The sequence below is a fragment of the Phyllostomus hastatus genome, unplaced genomic scaffold, assembly GCF_019186645.2.
Source record: "Phyllostomus hastatus isolate PE091 unplaced genomic scaffold, TTU_PhHast_1.1 phas_contig_1, whole genome shotgun sequence".
Taxonomy (NCBI): domain Eukaryota; kingdom Metazoa; phylum Chordata; class Mammalia; order Chiroptera; family Phyllostomidae; genus Phyllostomus; species Phyllostomus hastatus.
The window spans coordinates 34,054,827-34,069,531 of record NW_025333498.1 but is presented as its reverse complement, the minus strand read 5'-3'; the positions used below and the strand labels follow the sequence as shown (position 1 = coordinate 34,069,531).

The window sequence follows — 14,705 nt, the reverse complement described above, 5'->3', positions numbered from 1 at the left end:
ACTTCTTAGTTTGTATCTATTTAATAGCCCCAACTTCTTAGTAAATCTAGGATAACAAGAAATATATTGCATACATCTTCCAAGTGACGGTGAAGTAAACAATTGCTTATAACGTGGTGTAATCAATTCTTCATAAAGATGTGTTCAAAGTATAAAACTCATGCAATTTTAAATCTCAGTACTAAAAAGGAATCATCTTGGAGATGGGCTTTCAAAGATGTGTAGATGTTGAGGACATATAAAGGAGTCCCAACATATTTTAGTAAGAATAATAACATATCCAAAGGCCTTATGATACAGGGGTACAGACAACTGGGAATTAGTGGCAATTTAAAATTCCAAATGGATGCTATGTAATAGATTGATTTTTCTCCAGATCAAATTTAGTTACTGGAGATACATCTAACATGGACAAATTCATTCATTTGAAGCAAATTTTGGACACCAAATCACTATCAAACAACAATTAAGTTAACCACTAGAAACTGAAAATTAGGTAGTCTAATAAAGGCACATGAAAAAAATTACACCTTATTTCTATGATTCTAATGTTACAGTATTTAAATATATAAATTTCTTCCAAACTAGAATATTTTGCCAAATCTAAGTATATTAGTTGTAAATTGTATTCATCTGATGTTTGCTTGACCCACATAAGATGTGAAGATTTGGCCTCATTTAGTCTCAGTTGCTTCTCAGACAGTATTATCTACAATGACTGTTTTGTAACAATTGTTCTTTCCCCCAGATCTGGCAATGTGGAGGCTCATTGGAGATTGTGACTTGCTCCCATGTGGGTCATGTTTTTCGGAAGGCTACTCCATACACTTTTCCTGGTGGCACTGGTCATGTCATTAACAAGAACAACAGGAGACTGGCAGAAGTCTGGATGGATGAATTTAAAGATTTCTTCTACATCATATCCCCAGGTAAGCAATTCTGACATTTTTCTTTCTCTGCAGAGGAAAGTGCAATTTTAAGCATGCTGACTATGTGTTTTATTGGTGTTATTCTGTATTTTAAATAAAATGTTATCACCATAATGTTGCAGAAAGTCATGTTTGAGAAATCTGTACTATGAAGTTAATTTTCACTTAAAATGAAAAACACTATACTGATCTTAAATGCTTAAGTATTCTTTTTTTCTTCATTTATTTCTTGCCGTAAGCATTATGCTGGAAAAATGGAGCAAGCAGTACACAGAGAGATCCAAATTTAATTAACACGTATCAGGTCATTTTAAGAAAAAAATTTTTTTTCAAGCAAAGGAACACTTTATTTTCTTGTTTCACAAGTTAAACTGGCTAAGTTGATAAGAAATGTTGATAATGTTTCAGCAGAAATGTTCTCTACTGCCTTATTTTCTTCACTAACTGACTACGGAAAGAGTAAATGATCTACAGAAACAAGATAGAAAATTATGCAAATATTAATCTTTTTATTCTAAAGAATATGTAATAACTAAATTACTCATCAGTAGATATGTGAAAAAACATAATGTGGACAATAAAATGTTACACTACTTTCTGTACAGAGAACAATGGATGTGGACATGGAAGTGAATGTGGGCTCTCTCTGGGTGGTGGGATATGAGGTGTTTTATTCTTTTCCTTTTATGTATTTACATTTTCTAAATTTTCTTTATGAAATATTTATATTTTAAAATTTATTTTAAATAAATTTTAGAGTTAATTTTAGTGATGTATTAAAATTTTTAAAGAATTTTAAAAGTCATTTAAAACAAAAAGAAGAAAGCCTTCTGAGAAAATCACATTACAGGGTTGTGTGATTATAAGTGATTTTGCTCTTTATAATTTTCTAGAATTTCTTCAATCATCATATTATTAAAAATGATTCTAAGACATTAGTTACTTTTAAGGAAAAAGATGAAGCACAATGAGAAGATATAAACAAGAGGAAGACACAGGGATGCCTTCAAGATCTCAGAGTCTAGACAGAGACCAAAGATAAATTAATATAACAGGAATTCGACTACATTGACAAATTAAACAGTAATGTTCTATTTTGATAGTTTTGTGTAGACCTTATGCTCATCAATGTCATTGTTATGTAACCCATAAAAACAGCCAAAGTCCATGTCCACACCTTCTTTTCTGTGTCAGAACCCATTTCATGGCTTAGAAAAGGCTGTTTAGTTTCAATTGACATACTCTGATTCCTGAAAGTTCATATGAAGCTGGGAAATTCTTATAGATGAAGAAGGGAATGAACAATGTGAACTTCCTTATTAAGGTCCAGCATTACTCTGTAGAAAAGAAAAATGAGAGTAATGCACGTGTAAACGTGTGATTAGGAGAAGAACGTTTGTCACACATTTCAAGCCTCCTCTGTGTCAAGCAGTTATTTCCAGGCACGCTATTTCATTCTTAGGCGTGTCTCCCTTTTCAGCGGAAAGCCAGCCCAGATGTTCAGAGTTCAGCTAAGCAAGAGCATGTAAAATTCGCAGCAAGGCAGTGACATTTATACAACCTTTTAATTTTTTGATGATACTTTTTTAATCAAATCATTACTTGTAGAAATATACAAGTTCAAATATAAAGAAAAGAGCAACGGAATAAAGAAATGTATGTGTGATTTTATACTACTTACATTTAGAAATGTAATTGAAATAATTGTAATATATATATCATATTTACTCATGATGAGTATTATTTGTGAAAAGAGATGTGTTACTCTTTTGTATAACTTCCCATTGAGTGAAAACAGCAGATAAACAGCAGAACCATGGCTGAAACTAATGAAATGATGAGTTTTAGTGTTTAAAGAGTGAAAAATAATGCTTGTTATCTGTAACTAATCATGTCTTGCTACTCAACAGGAGCTGTATATTCTAGAAAGTACAGTTTTTATGTTATAATAAATATCATTAGGAAAGTTATTTTTCTTAGAAAATGGCCTCATTTAAATCCAGAAAGGTACCTTGGAAAGCAGGGAAAAGATATTTGGGGAATATGCTGAAAATACCTAGGAATTTTATAAGAGGCATTTATGTCTCAGCCACAGCATGGCAGAGCATGGAAGCTGCCCTCTGCAGTGTGAGCAGAGAGAAAATCAAAATTATGAAACACTGAATTGCTTCTCAGTGGGACAGGAAGGGAAGTAAGCTGGAAAGTAGGGTTGGATGCCTAAAAACAATTCTAGCCCTGGGCAGGTTTCAAATCATCCAAAAACAAAGTGTGGTGTATGTAAGCAGCCAGGAATCTATCATATGGATGGTGTCTAGCCATTTAGAGTGGGTAACTATTTTCGTCATTACTGATAGTTTCTGTTACTTTCAAAATCAAAATGTTGCATTTCTTTGCTATTGTGTAGACTTGTTGGGTTTCTATTTTTCATCTCATTAGGTAACAAGTAAGTTTGTAAAGAAGGAAGGTGGTATGAAATGAGATTGGAGGCATATATGCATGCAGATTCACACTAAGACTTATATGCTTTATTATAATCATCACACGCATATTTATGAAAAATTCTAAAAAAGTTTATACTGAGCTCTGTTTAATTCCCCTGAACCACCTTAATATTCTGGGTAGGAAATTGTGTTACCTTCTAGAAGCACCTCCATGTATCTGTTCATTTATCTAAGATGTTTTGTGAAGAGAATCCTATTTTTTACTTCAGGATTTCTATACTAAAGCTTATTCTTCTCTTATGCAGTTATTAAAGGTGTGATTTTACAGTACGGACCCTTTATGAATCAAATTTTCACAACAACATTGCTTCCTTCCAATATGCTCTATAAAATACCCATTTTTAAAAAATATTCACCTGAGGATATATTCACTGATTTGAGAGAGAGAGGAAGGGGAAGAGACAGACTGGGTGGGGGGGGGCAGATAGAGAATGAGAAATATTGATTGATTACCTCCTATATGCTCCCGACCAGGGAACATGAAGATGGTCCAACCAACTGAGCCACCTGGCCAAATCAAAATACTCACTTTGGATTGGCTATGGTTTCCAAACTGCAGGGAATAATAGACTTTCCAGAGAGGAAGCATACCCAGTTTGAGACAGATAGAGCTGAATTATCCCTAAAACCAACTAATAAACATTGCTCTGTATCATATTATTTCATTTTTATTATTGTCATCTCTATATTCAAAATAAGTAGTTCAGAGACATGTATTTCCAGTGCTTAGTAACATTCCTGTCTGTGTAGTCCTTGAAAAAAAATATAGGCAGAATAATTAGAAGAATGAATGAATTTAAAAGGGAGCCACTTTTATTTCTTCCTTTCTACTGAATTCTCCATTGATGTGTGATCTATATCATGGAATCTCTTGACAAGAATTGCAACAAATTAGAAGCCTTTGTCCCACCTCTCTGATCCAACTTCTGGTTAAGAACCCACTGACAAAAGAAGGTGAGGAACACTCTTCACGTATATAGAATATTATTCCTCTAAGTTTGCCATCACAAAAGGACCTTCCATTGGCTTACCCATGTACCTAGTGGTTTATGATTCTGCCATAATCATAGGGATACACAGTAATATAATCTTATCTTCCAGGACTAATATAAAGCCTAACAGGCACAATTTAGGCAGATAATAATATTCTCTAATGGAGTAGCATAATATAAGAACCCATAAACTTAAAACAAAATTACTTTCCCACACATTTTAAGTTTTCTCAAGATACACATTAATTTAAAGTTAAAATGGGATATATAAAAATGTACATGTGAATTAATTTATCTGTTAAAAATATATTTACTATGTATTCTAATTGTTTTGGCCTATGCTCATTAGCCATTGGCAGTGTCTAATTATGTCTCCTAAATGGCTATTAGAATGAAGAGTAGAAATACTTTGAAATAGTACTGAAAAGTAGATTTTCAGTATTTGTTTAGTTTGATTTTGGGTTGTCCTTTTAAGAATGCAAATACTGTAGCATCGTAGATTTTTAAAGCCCTGTAGGTTCTTAAATCATGAGGCAGATTTTACCAGTAATTGTGCTGGTTCAGCTTGAGCCAATCTAACTGTTCTAGCAAATGCTTTGAAATGATATGTGGTAAGAAGACACCACTCTTCACAGAACAGGCCACTAACATTCTTTTCTTGTTGGTCACAGGTAAAAAGCTTAAGAACATTGAATGTAGTTACACTAACCATATATTTGAAATGCTGGCTGCTGTATAAACACATATTGATCTGCTTTCTTTGGGGAGATTGAATTCTAAATGTGTATCAATTGACATGGTGATTAGAAACAACTGTATAACCTCCAGTTGTTCTTCCTTTTCTTAATGAACAGCTTGAGCTCTTGTTTTAAGCAAAAACAAATTGATAATGAAATTGAAAGTCCCCCAAAACATACCTTAAAATGTATGTATGTGTAACTAGGGAAACAGCATATTTTCCTTTGGCAATATTGTAGTATTTTGATCTGTATTCTGGGTACATAGCATGCATTTAAAGATCCTTGAACTTGTTTTGAAGGTTAACTGTCCATTTGTTAACCTTTTAAAAGTGCTGTAAAAAATCAGCTCATTAAAGGAAGTCTTTGCTGCAACATCTTTGGATCTTTATGAACATTAAAGTCTTATATTCATTTCTATCTCTTCAAATTTGTATCATAAAATACAAATGTTTCTTCATATGCTGATTTTTAAAGCTACAATATTTTATAACCAGCCTTTTGAGTGTAGAGCCTAATTTCTTTTATAAGTCATAGAACTGTGGTTTCAGGATGATTTAATAAGCACAGATTTTGATGTTCCCAGCAAATGTGCAGCATACACTTTAAAAAAAAATAGTTCAAGGATACCAGTTTTTGCTTGGACTAACATGAATTCATCTAAAAAGACTGCAGCACTTCTAAAAGTAAAGCACATTTGTACCTATGAATTTTGAGCTTTTATTATTTAATAAGTGCTTTTTCAGCAGTACAAACTGTGGTGTCACTGAATGAATGCAATATTATGAGGGGAAAGTCTAAATCATTTTAATATTCAGTAGTGTAAAAACACATAATTCAAATATCTGTGTGAAACCTTGAAGTGTTAAATGTTGAAATAAGGAATGGCAGCTACACTTAATATTGTGGGTATAATAGAGACAGACAACTGTTTTTCCTTGCTATAATCAATCACTTTGAACTCTTTTATTCTTTAAGGCATTATGCCAATTTTTACTGTTAATATTTTATTGGTATTTATATTTTTATATCTGATATGTATCTGCATTATGCCAAGTAGGGGGGTTATGAACACAAATTAGATAATTGCCTTAGCTTTTAAAGAATGAAATGACTAGACCATTGCAAGTTATTATCTTAAATTAAAACATAAGTGCTTAGTACATGGGGAACACACTGTCAAAAATTAAAAGAGGTACTTAATATTAACTGCATACATTTTCCTTGATTCCTACTTCTTACTCACAAGCTTCAAAATCAAATGAATCTCTAAGTCCTTTCTATTCTACCTGCTAAGTTCTCTCAAACTCATTCAAGTATCTTTCTTCTCAGACTCTTCCAGCATCTAGATCACCTCCCTACTGTCCTGATGGGTCTCCCTACCTAAAAACTTGCCCATTTCACCCTCCTTTATTGTGCTGCTGAAGAATTTTCCTAAAACAAAATTTCATTTGATCTTTCACTTACCTAACATTGTAATGATTTCACACAAAGGCAAAATGTCATGTGATCTGGTCCTTGCCCACCTTTTCAACTTTTTGTCCTGCACTTTCAACCACAGCATTTCATGTACCAAAGCTCAATCCAGCTCTCTTCTGCTTTTACATTTTTGCATATGTCTAAAACAGCATGATGAGTTAATGAATTTGTCACCTCTGCATAAAAGAACACCATCATCCACCTACATTAATCATTAATCATTCGGGCATCAAGTTTAATATAATTTCCCCAGAAACTCCAGTAGCTTCCCAGAGATCTCCCCTTGTAGCATTTACACATTTTTTAAAGTATTCCTTTCTTCACTAATCTATGTAAATAATGTGACTATGTATGTTTTCTTACATTTGTTTGTTGGGTTTTGTTTTTAGAGTTCATTGTACTTAAATCTGTTTTTCTATTTTATCACATATGATAGAGGCAAATAGAATATGTTTCAATCACCATCAATGTCTCCCTGCCCTAAAATAACCCTCCATTAATTAGTTGACATATATCTTTCAAATTTTTCTCTTATGTATTTGCACACTCAGACAGCTATATACACATAAGAGTAAATAAGATCATATAAGTATACTATTTGTTATATATATATAATTCATATAGGATTATGTAATTCTACTGTGCAGCTAAATAGTATTATATTTCAGAGATGTATCAACATTTATTTATTCATACCAATATTGACAAGCATTAGTCAGGTCTCAGTTGCCTGCCATTATAAAAAAAGTACAGAAGCATTTCTTGTAACATCTTTGTGAACCTGAGAGGATATTTCTAAATGACAGTAGCATTAAGAAAGAGAGCCCTGGTGGCAGACTGCCTGGGTTAGTTCAAATCCTGTCTCTGTGTCAGCCCTCTGCACTTACTTAACCTCTCTATATTGTTCCTCACTGCACAATGGGAATTAGAGTAATAGGGCCTTTGATAGAATGGGTTTTCTTTCTTTTTTGAAACTGAAATGAAAAAGAAAACACTTATAAGAATGACTGACAAACATTAAACACTCAATTCATGTTAGATATTTCTGTCATTATTAGCTGTGTATATTAATAGAAGAAGATTTATTGGATCAATGGATAGTCACATACATAATGGTAGATATTTTCAAAACTTCCATCTAAAGAGACCAGTCATTAATACTCTCAGGAGTGGTGCTTGAACACCATTACAGTATACTGTCAACACTCTACTTATCTGTCCTTTTCATTTTTACATATATATTTTTGTGACATGTACGCATTTGTTTACACATATTTACATATATATCCTATTTCTTTTATCACATTACTACTAGGCATGAACATCCTTTTTGCTATTTTTCATTTGGATTTCTTTTAACTCATATCTTTGTTAATTTTACTGTTGGATATTTTTTGCCCTTTTATATATTCATAGATATTTCTGTATTCTGGTAGTCTTTTGTCTGTATACACTGGAAGGATTTCCTCTCAGACTAATACACATATTTTAATTCAGTTGATATATGAAAAAGATATTTAAAAAATTAATTGTTGAAGTAAAATCTGTCAGCCTTAGCCTTTATGGCTTTTTGGATAATTTTTTGTTAAAACTGTCTAGCATATATTAGGTACCCCAGAAATTGTAGGGGAATGATTTAGGTTTCAGTTGAATAGAATTCATGAGATTTTCTTCTCTGAAGTAGTCAGTGTTCTTTCAGGGCAATAAGCATGAACAGAATGCCAGAGTCAGAAAACTCTCCTTATAAAAAGCATTATTATCCTTATCTATGAAGCATAAATAAAAGTACCAGCTATAACAGTTGAATTTTCAATAAATTTATTAATGTAATTCTATCACTTCCCATTATAGTAATTCTTTCTAATAATTTTGAATGTATTTTTGCTTCATAAAGTAGATAAGTAGATGGCATTGATATTGTTTATTGACTGTTACAAAAATATTGAATTTTAACAGTAAGGATGATCAGTGCATCTTCAGAGTCTTTGATTAGCAATTCAGCAGCCATTTCAGATAAAACCCCTTAAAGAATTTTATCCTCATCAAATCTGTGTAGTTTCAAAGTATTTCAGGAGTGAATAAATGTAACTGAAGTTCTTATACAGATTTATTCACAGAATAATCACCACCTTCTAGGGTTTAGATACCAAAATTATTCATATATCTAATTTTTGCTTCTCCCTAAAGAAAAAAAACCAACACATATAGCTCCAGTATAATTGATTACTCTGGGTGCGTGTACAACTAATGCAATATTCTGAAGTTTCCAATTAGTATATTCTACTCCAATTGGATTGAATTGGTCATGACTAATTTTTACTTTTTTAAGGCTGTTGAACCTAAGTAGGAAATTTCACCATTTTTCAAATTGATGCAAATGATTAAGAAGACTTATGTAAGATGCATGGGTTTTTACTGCCAGGAGTTAGCTGCATTTTTGTTTGATATGAGTATTAAATATGAATCAAACATGACTTAGGTACATGCAGAGGCTTTATTATACCTACTTTCATCTTGTCAATTAATCTACAGAGTGCCCCCATTCATTATTTAATTTTAGCATAACTAACAGTGAATGGCTTAAAAATTAATATAATTAATTAAATGAAATTTCAATTCTAGTTTTAACTGAATTGAATGGATCACTCAGACCCTTGGTGGCATCATCTACGTAAATGACTGTTGGCCAGGTGGTTACACATGATTGAAGATTTCTTATTTCTAGCAGTTTCAGGCTAAGTCTCCAGCATTAGGTTTTCTGGTGGATAATCTTTGCTTGGATTTCTATGTTATACTCATCTTTTAGCAATCTTAAATAAAATATGAGTTATGTTTTGGAATTATTTAGTTCCATATGCTCTCAACAAGGTGAGCAGAGTCCAGGATAACTTTTACAGAACTAGCAAACTCAACCTTTTCTAGATCTAGTAATAACACAAGATAGATTAAAATTCTCACATGTGCTAAATTGAGACTTCTTAAAATGGTCCCTTACAAAACCAAAAGAAAACCAAAAAAAATAACCTCTTATTCCTACCAAAAATTAAACTTAATGACAGAGTCCCTCAGCATTCTAACAACTCACATTCCCTTGCGAGAGTTTCTATCCTTTAGCTTATTAGTACTAATTACCTAGAAAATTTAAATTCTGTTTTCATTACTTATTCTTATCCAATGGTGCTAGAAGTCAAAGAGAGATTTGCAGTAAGTCCTTGGTAGCAAGGAATGCTGGACAATGGATATAGGCCAGGATAAAAAGTACATCACAGAGATGGGACAAGGGCCTTGCAAAGGGAAGGGGAAACAATTTCTGCAAGGTAGGACACACACTTAACAAATAGACTTTGCATAATTTTATCAAAAGCAGCATAGTGTGTAGTAATTACTATTAGTGTGGATTGTCCATACTTAAAAGTAGATGGCCACCGTAACTGATAACTGTCTATGAACCACCTGGTGTGAGAGTGCTGTGTTAGATCATGTACACAAAAGCACATAGAATCACTAACACACAGGGGGATAAGTACTAATTCTAAATGGATTGTCTAGAAATGTTCATGTTTTAATTGTAGGAGACATGGGCTAAAATTAACAGATTGTTATATTGGGTCAACCAAAATATCCCTACTTTTTTTCCCATAAAATAAAAGACACATTTTTCATTTTCACTAAAAACTTTATTGATTTGGATATTTTGAGTATATCGGCTATCTCCTGCTATTGGCTTCTAGTGGTTAGAGGCCAGGACTGCTGCTAAACATCTTCCAATGCATAAGACAGCCCTACAGCAAAGAATTATGTCAGTAGTACCAAGAAACTTCACAAACCATTTTTGACATGTTCTATCAGTCACAGCACCTTCTCCACACTCTGCACAAATCTTTTTTTTTTTTGCAGTTTGGTTGCATTTTTACCTTTCTTGAAATAATAAAGCATAATACACTGAAAATCTTGCATATTTTCTTCCATCTTCAATATTAAAATGACTGCACAAAAATTCACCATTTTTCATGTTTTTTACATGCACATTGATATGACAGCTGTCACAATACAATCTAACACAATTGTTTTGAATGAAGTTAAAGATAAGCAAGCACTGCTAGAGCCATAGTACAGAAAAAAACTAAATGAACTTTTTGGACAATGCACTATTTTACAAAGAGATTTAAAGTGACAAAATAATTAGATCTCATCTAATGATTTGCCTATATATCTGGTTAATATGGTTCATCAAGCAACTTTTAAATTATATTAAAAGCAATTTGCATTAAGGTATATTCTAAACACATGGAAACCCTGATAAAACATATCAAACAGTTTAAACTTTCTAATTTATATAGTTGAAAATAAGATAAATGAAGATAGTGATGGTGTTCTTATTACTCAATGTTATTCTCTCGGAGTTGTCATTACTAAACAAGCTCCATTTTAATGTCACTTTAAGTTTTTTAAACTGTTATGTGTTATAAACTTTGTATGTTCTTGGTGCAGTGTCTCTGAACAAAATTTGAAAACAGTGATGAGTTAGGGAATTTGTAAAACAATAATTTAGGGAATTTTATTACTTCAACATAATTATTCTTTCAATAAAAATCCGTTTTGAAATTAAAGAATATAGATCTAAGTACCTGAATAAGTTATTTAATTGATCAAAATCAACACCCAATTAAATATAACTGTATAAATCTAGCTTTGATCTATGGGAGGAATGGGAGACTTGACTGGGAAATAAGGTTTGAGCAGGACACAGTGTCGACCAACCTTCTCCACTCTCACTGCACAGCTCTCCTAATTATCTCTCTGGGGCCACTCTCACTGCCCTAGATATGAACCAGAGAGGCTGAAGAAAGTTCTTTCCTTCTACTTTTCGATGCCATCCCATTCTGGTACCAAGATCTGGTACAGATCTTGCTCTGTATAAACCTAAAGCATGCAAGATTCTAAATTTGATTGTGAACTCCATCTGAGATCAGACTCCTGGGGACAGTAATATTGAAAAGATATTTTCTTTTCCAATAAGAGTAGCTTGATGTTTTAGTTTCCCATTTTCTTCTGGTATTTATTGGCCTCACTCTGGAAAAGCCTCAGAAAAATGTGAGAAAGAGAATAAGTAGAAAACCACTCAGAGAAAATATATTAGCATCTAGCATCATAAACATGCTCTGCTGGCTGGTTGCCCAAGTAAATGGAAGATGAGAGGAAATGCCAGGATCTCAATTAGACAATTATGAGGAAAGAACACAGGAATGAGTGAGGGAGAAAGAGGAGGAAGAGACCCTGGGGTTGTAACCCAGGAGTCAGCCTGGCTATCTTGTGATGAAGGGCACTAAATGTGGTAAAGAGACTTAGAACAATAGTACTTAATGCCCACAGAAGACACTTTGGGCATGCTATCCATTGTCAACCTCTCTTCCTTTCTCCTGTCTTGGGCAAGAATCCCATACCTGCTTCCAAATTCTTTCATTCCACCATTTGTTAAAAATTTTATGTTAGTTGACTATAACCCACAATACTGATTCATTCTCATCCTGTTGTCTTCTCCATACATTAAAACATTTACAGAGAAAATATTTTTTATCAAATACATACACATGTATTAATACGGAAGTAAAGTCTTAATCCAGCACTAACTATGTAACCTGGGACAAGTTGTGTAATGTCTTTATGCCTCAGTTTCTGCATCTATAAAGTAAGAATTTGAATAAGAATGATCTCAGAGAATCTCATTTTTGACATTTTGGGATTATCAATCATCTCACATATCCCATATTTGTGAGCATTAATGAAATAATATATATAAAGTTATTGGAACTTTGAGACAGAGTGGAGACTTGATTAGTTATAAATAATAAATATCTGAATAAAATAATATAAGGAAACACTAGTCAATGTCAAATATGTATGTATTCTATTGTTTTCAGAAAAGTCATTATTTAAAATTCATTGATAAATAGTAGGTATGTGAAAAAGTTAGCTGTATAATAAAATGACACTTTTGATACAAAAGTATACTTCTGACTTCCTTTAAAACAATCTTTTTTAACTGAGGGCAGAGATTATAAACTGCTTCAAAAATCCGATGAAGTTTATGAAACTACTCCAGTCAGAAACATGTACACACAACTTTCTTCAAACAAATTTAGAATTCACAGGAGCTTTGGTTCCCAGTTTTGTAATTCGCAAGAGGCCAGGACCCCAGGTTTAGTACGCTAGCTTTTTACTTGTCTTTTGTGATCAAAGTTTAGCATTTACTCTCCTAACTTTCATATTAATATATTGTGTAGCAGTGTTAACTATAGTCACCATGTTGTATGTCACAGCCGTAGGACTTACTCATCTTGTAACTACAAGTTTGTATTTTTTGACCACCTTTCTCCTATTTCCCCTCTGCCATCCCTCTCCTCTGGTGCTAATAAATCTGATCCATTTTGCTATGAGTTTGGAGTTTTTTAAAAGATTTCACTTATAATTATACAGTATTTGTTTTTCTCCATCTGACTTACTTCACTTAGCATAATGCCCTTAAAGTCCATCCATGTTGTAGCAAATGGCAGGATTTCCTCATTTTAATGACTGAATATTTTTATTATTAATATATATACCACAACTTCTTTAATCACTCATTCACTAGTGGACACGTAGATTGTTTCTGTGGCTTGGCTGTTCTGGATGACATTGCTATGATTGTGGGAGTGCAGATATCTGTTGATTTAGTGTTTTCATTTCCTTAGGATGTATTCTAGAAATGAAATTGCTGAGTTATGTGGTAGTTCTATTTTTAACTTTTTGAAAATCCTCCTTACTGTTTTCCAAAGGGACTGTGCAAGTTTACAATACCACCAACAGTGCACGAGAGTTCCCTCTTCTCCACATCCTTGCCAGCTACTTCCTATCTTTTAGCTGATGGCTGTTCTAACAGGGGTGAGGTGATATCTCATTGTGGTTTGATTTGCATTTCTATAATGACTAGTGATGTTGAGCATCTTTTCATATACCTGTTGGGCTTTTGTATATCTTCTTTGGAGAAATGTTTATTCAAGTCTATTGCCCATTTGTAATTGAATTATTTATATATTTTTTGCTATCAATTTGTATGAGTCCTTTATAATTTTGTATATTAACCCCTTATTAGATATATGGCTTACAGTTTTGTTTTCCATTCTGTAAATTGTCTTTTCACTTTGTTGATTTTTTTTTCTTTTGACATGCAGAAGCTCTCAGTTTGATGGAGTCCCACTAGCTTAATTTTGATTGTTTCTTAGGTATCATATCCCAAATATCATTGCCAAGATTCTTGTCAAGGGGCTTTTTTCCTATGTTTTTCCTAGGATTTCAGGTCTTACATTAAGTCTTTAATCTATTTTGAGTTCATTTTTTATGAGTAGTGAAAGATAGGTTCTACTTTTATGTTTTACATGTGACTATTTTGCTTTATTCTCCTTTCTCAGGATTTCTTTGGCTATTTAGTGTCTTTTGTGGTTCCAAATAAATTTGAGAATTCTTATTTCTTCTTGTATAAAAATGCCATTGGAAACTCAATAAGGATTTCATTAAATCTGTAGATGGCCTTTGGTACTACGGACATTTTAACCCTATTAATTCTTCCATCAACACGTGATATCTTCAGGACTCTAGCTTTAAAGGCCTGGTAGTAAACTAGAAATCTTGGATTTGAGTTTAAGATCTAAACATGTAGATTTTTTATTCTGGGAAAACTACTTAATTTTTCATGTACTGAATAAAGACATACCTCAGAGATATTGCAGTTTAAGTTCTAGGCCACCATAATAAGGCCAACAACCTAACTGAGTCACACAAATTTTTGGTTTCCCAGTGCATATGAAAATTATTTATACCATAGTCTATTGAGTGTTCAATAGCATTATGTCTAAAAAATATAAAACAATAGTAACATCAAAAATCACTGATCCCAGGTCACCATAACAAATATAATAATAATGAAAAGGTTGAAATATTGTGAGAATTGCCAAAATGTCACACAGACACCAAGTGCTATTGAAAAAATGGTACTGCTAGACTTGCTCAATGCAGAGTTGCCACAAACCT

At 32.8% G+C, this 14,705-nt stretch overlaps 1 protein-coding gene across 5 annotated transcripts in view; it reads left to right on the top strand.

Moving 5' to 3' along the window:
- Nucleotides 1-14,705, top strand: part of GALNT13 (polypeptide N-acetylgalactosaminyltransferase 13) — a 495,830-nt gene that overhangs the window by 353,816 nt on the left and 127,309 nt on the right. For all 5 annotated transcript variants that reach the window (XM_045831790.1, XM_045831772.1, XM_045831799.1 and 2 more), the window contains exon 9: nucleotides 749-929. In XM_045831790.1, coding sequence (XP_045687746.1) covers nucleotides 749-929 — 181 coding nt within the window. The remainder of the gene's footprint in view (nucleotides 1-748; nucleotides 930-14,705) is intronic.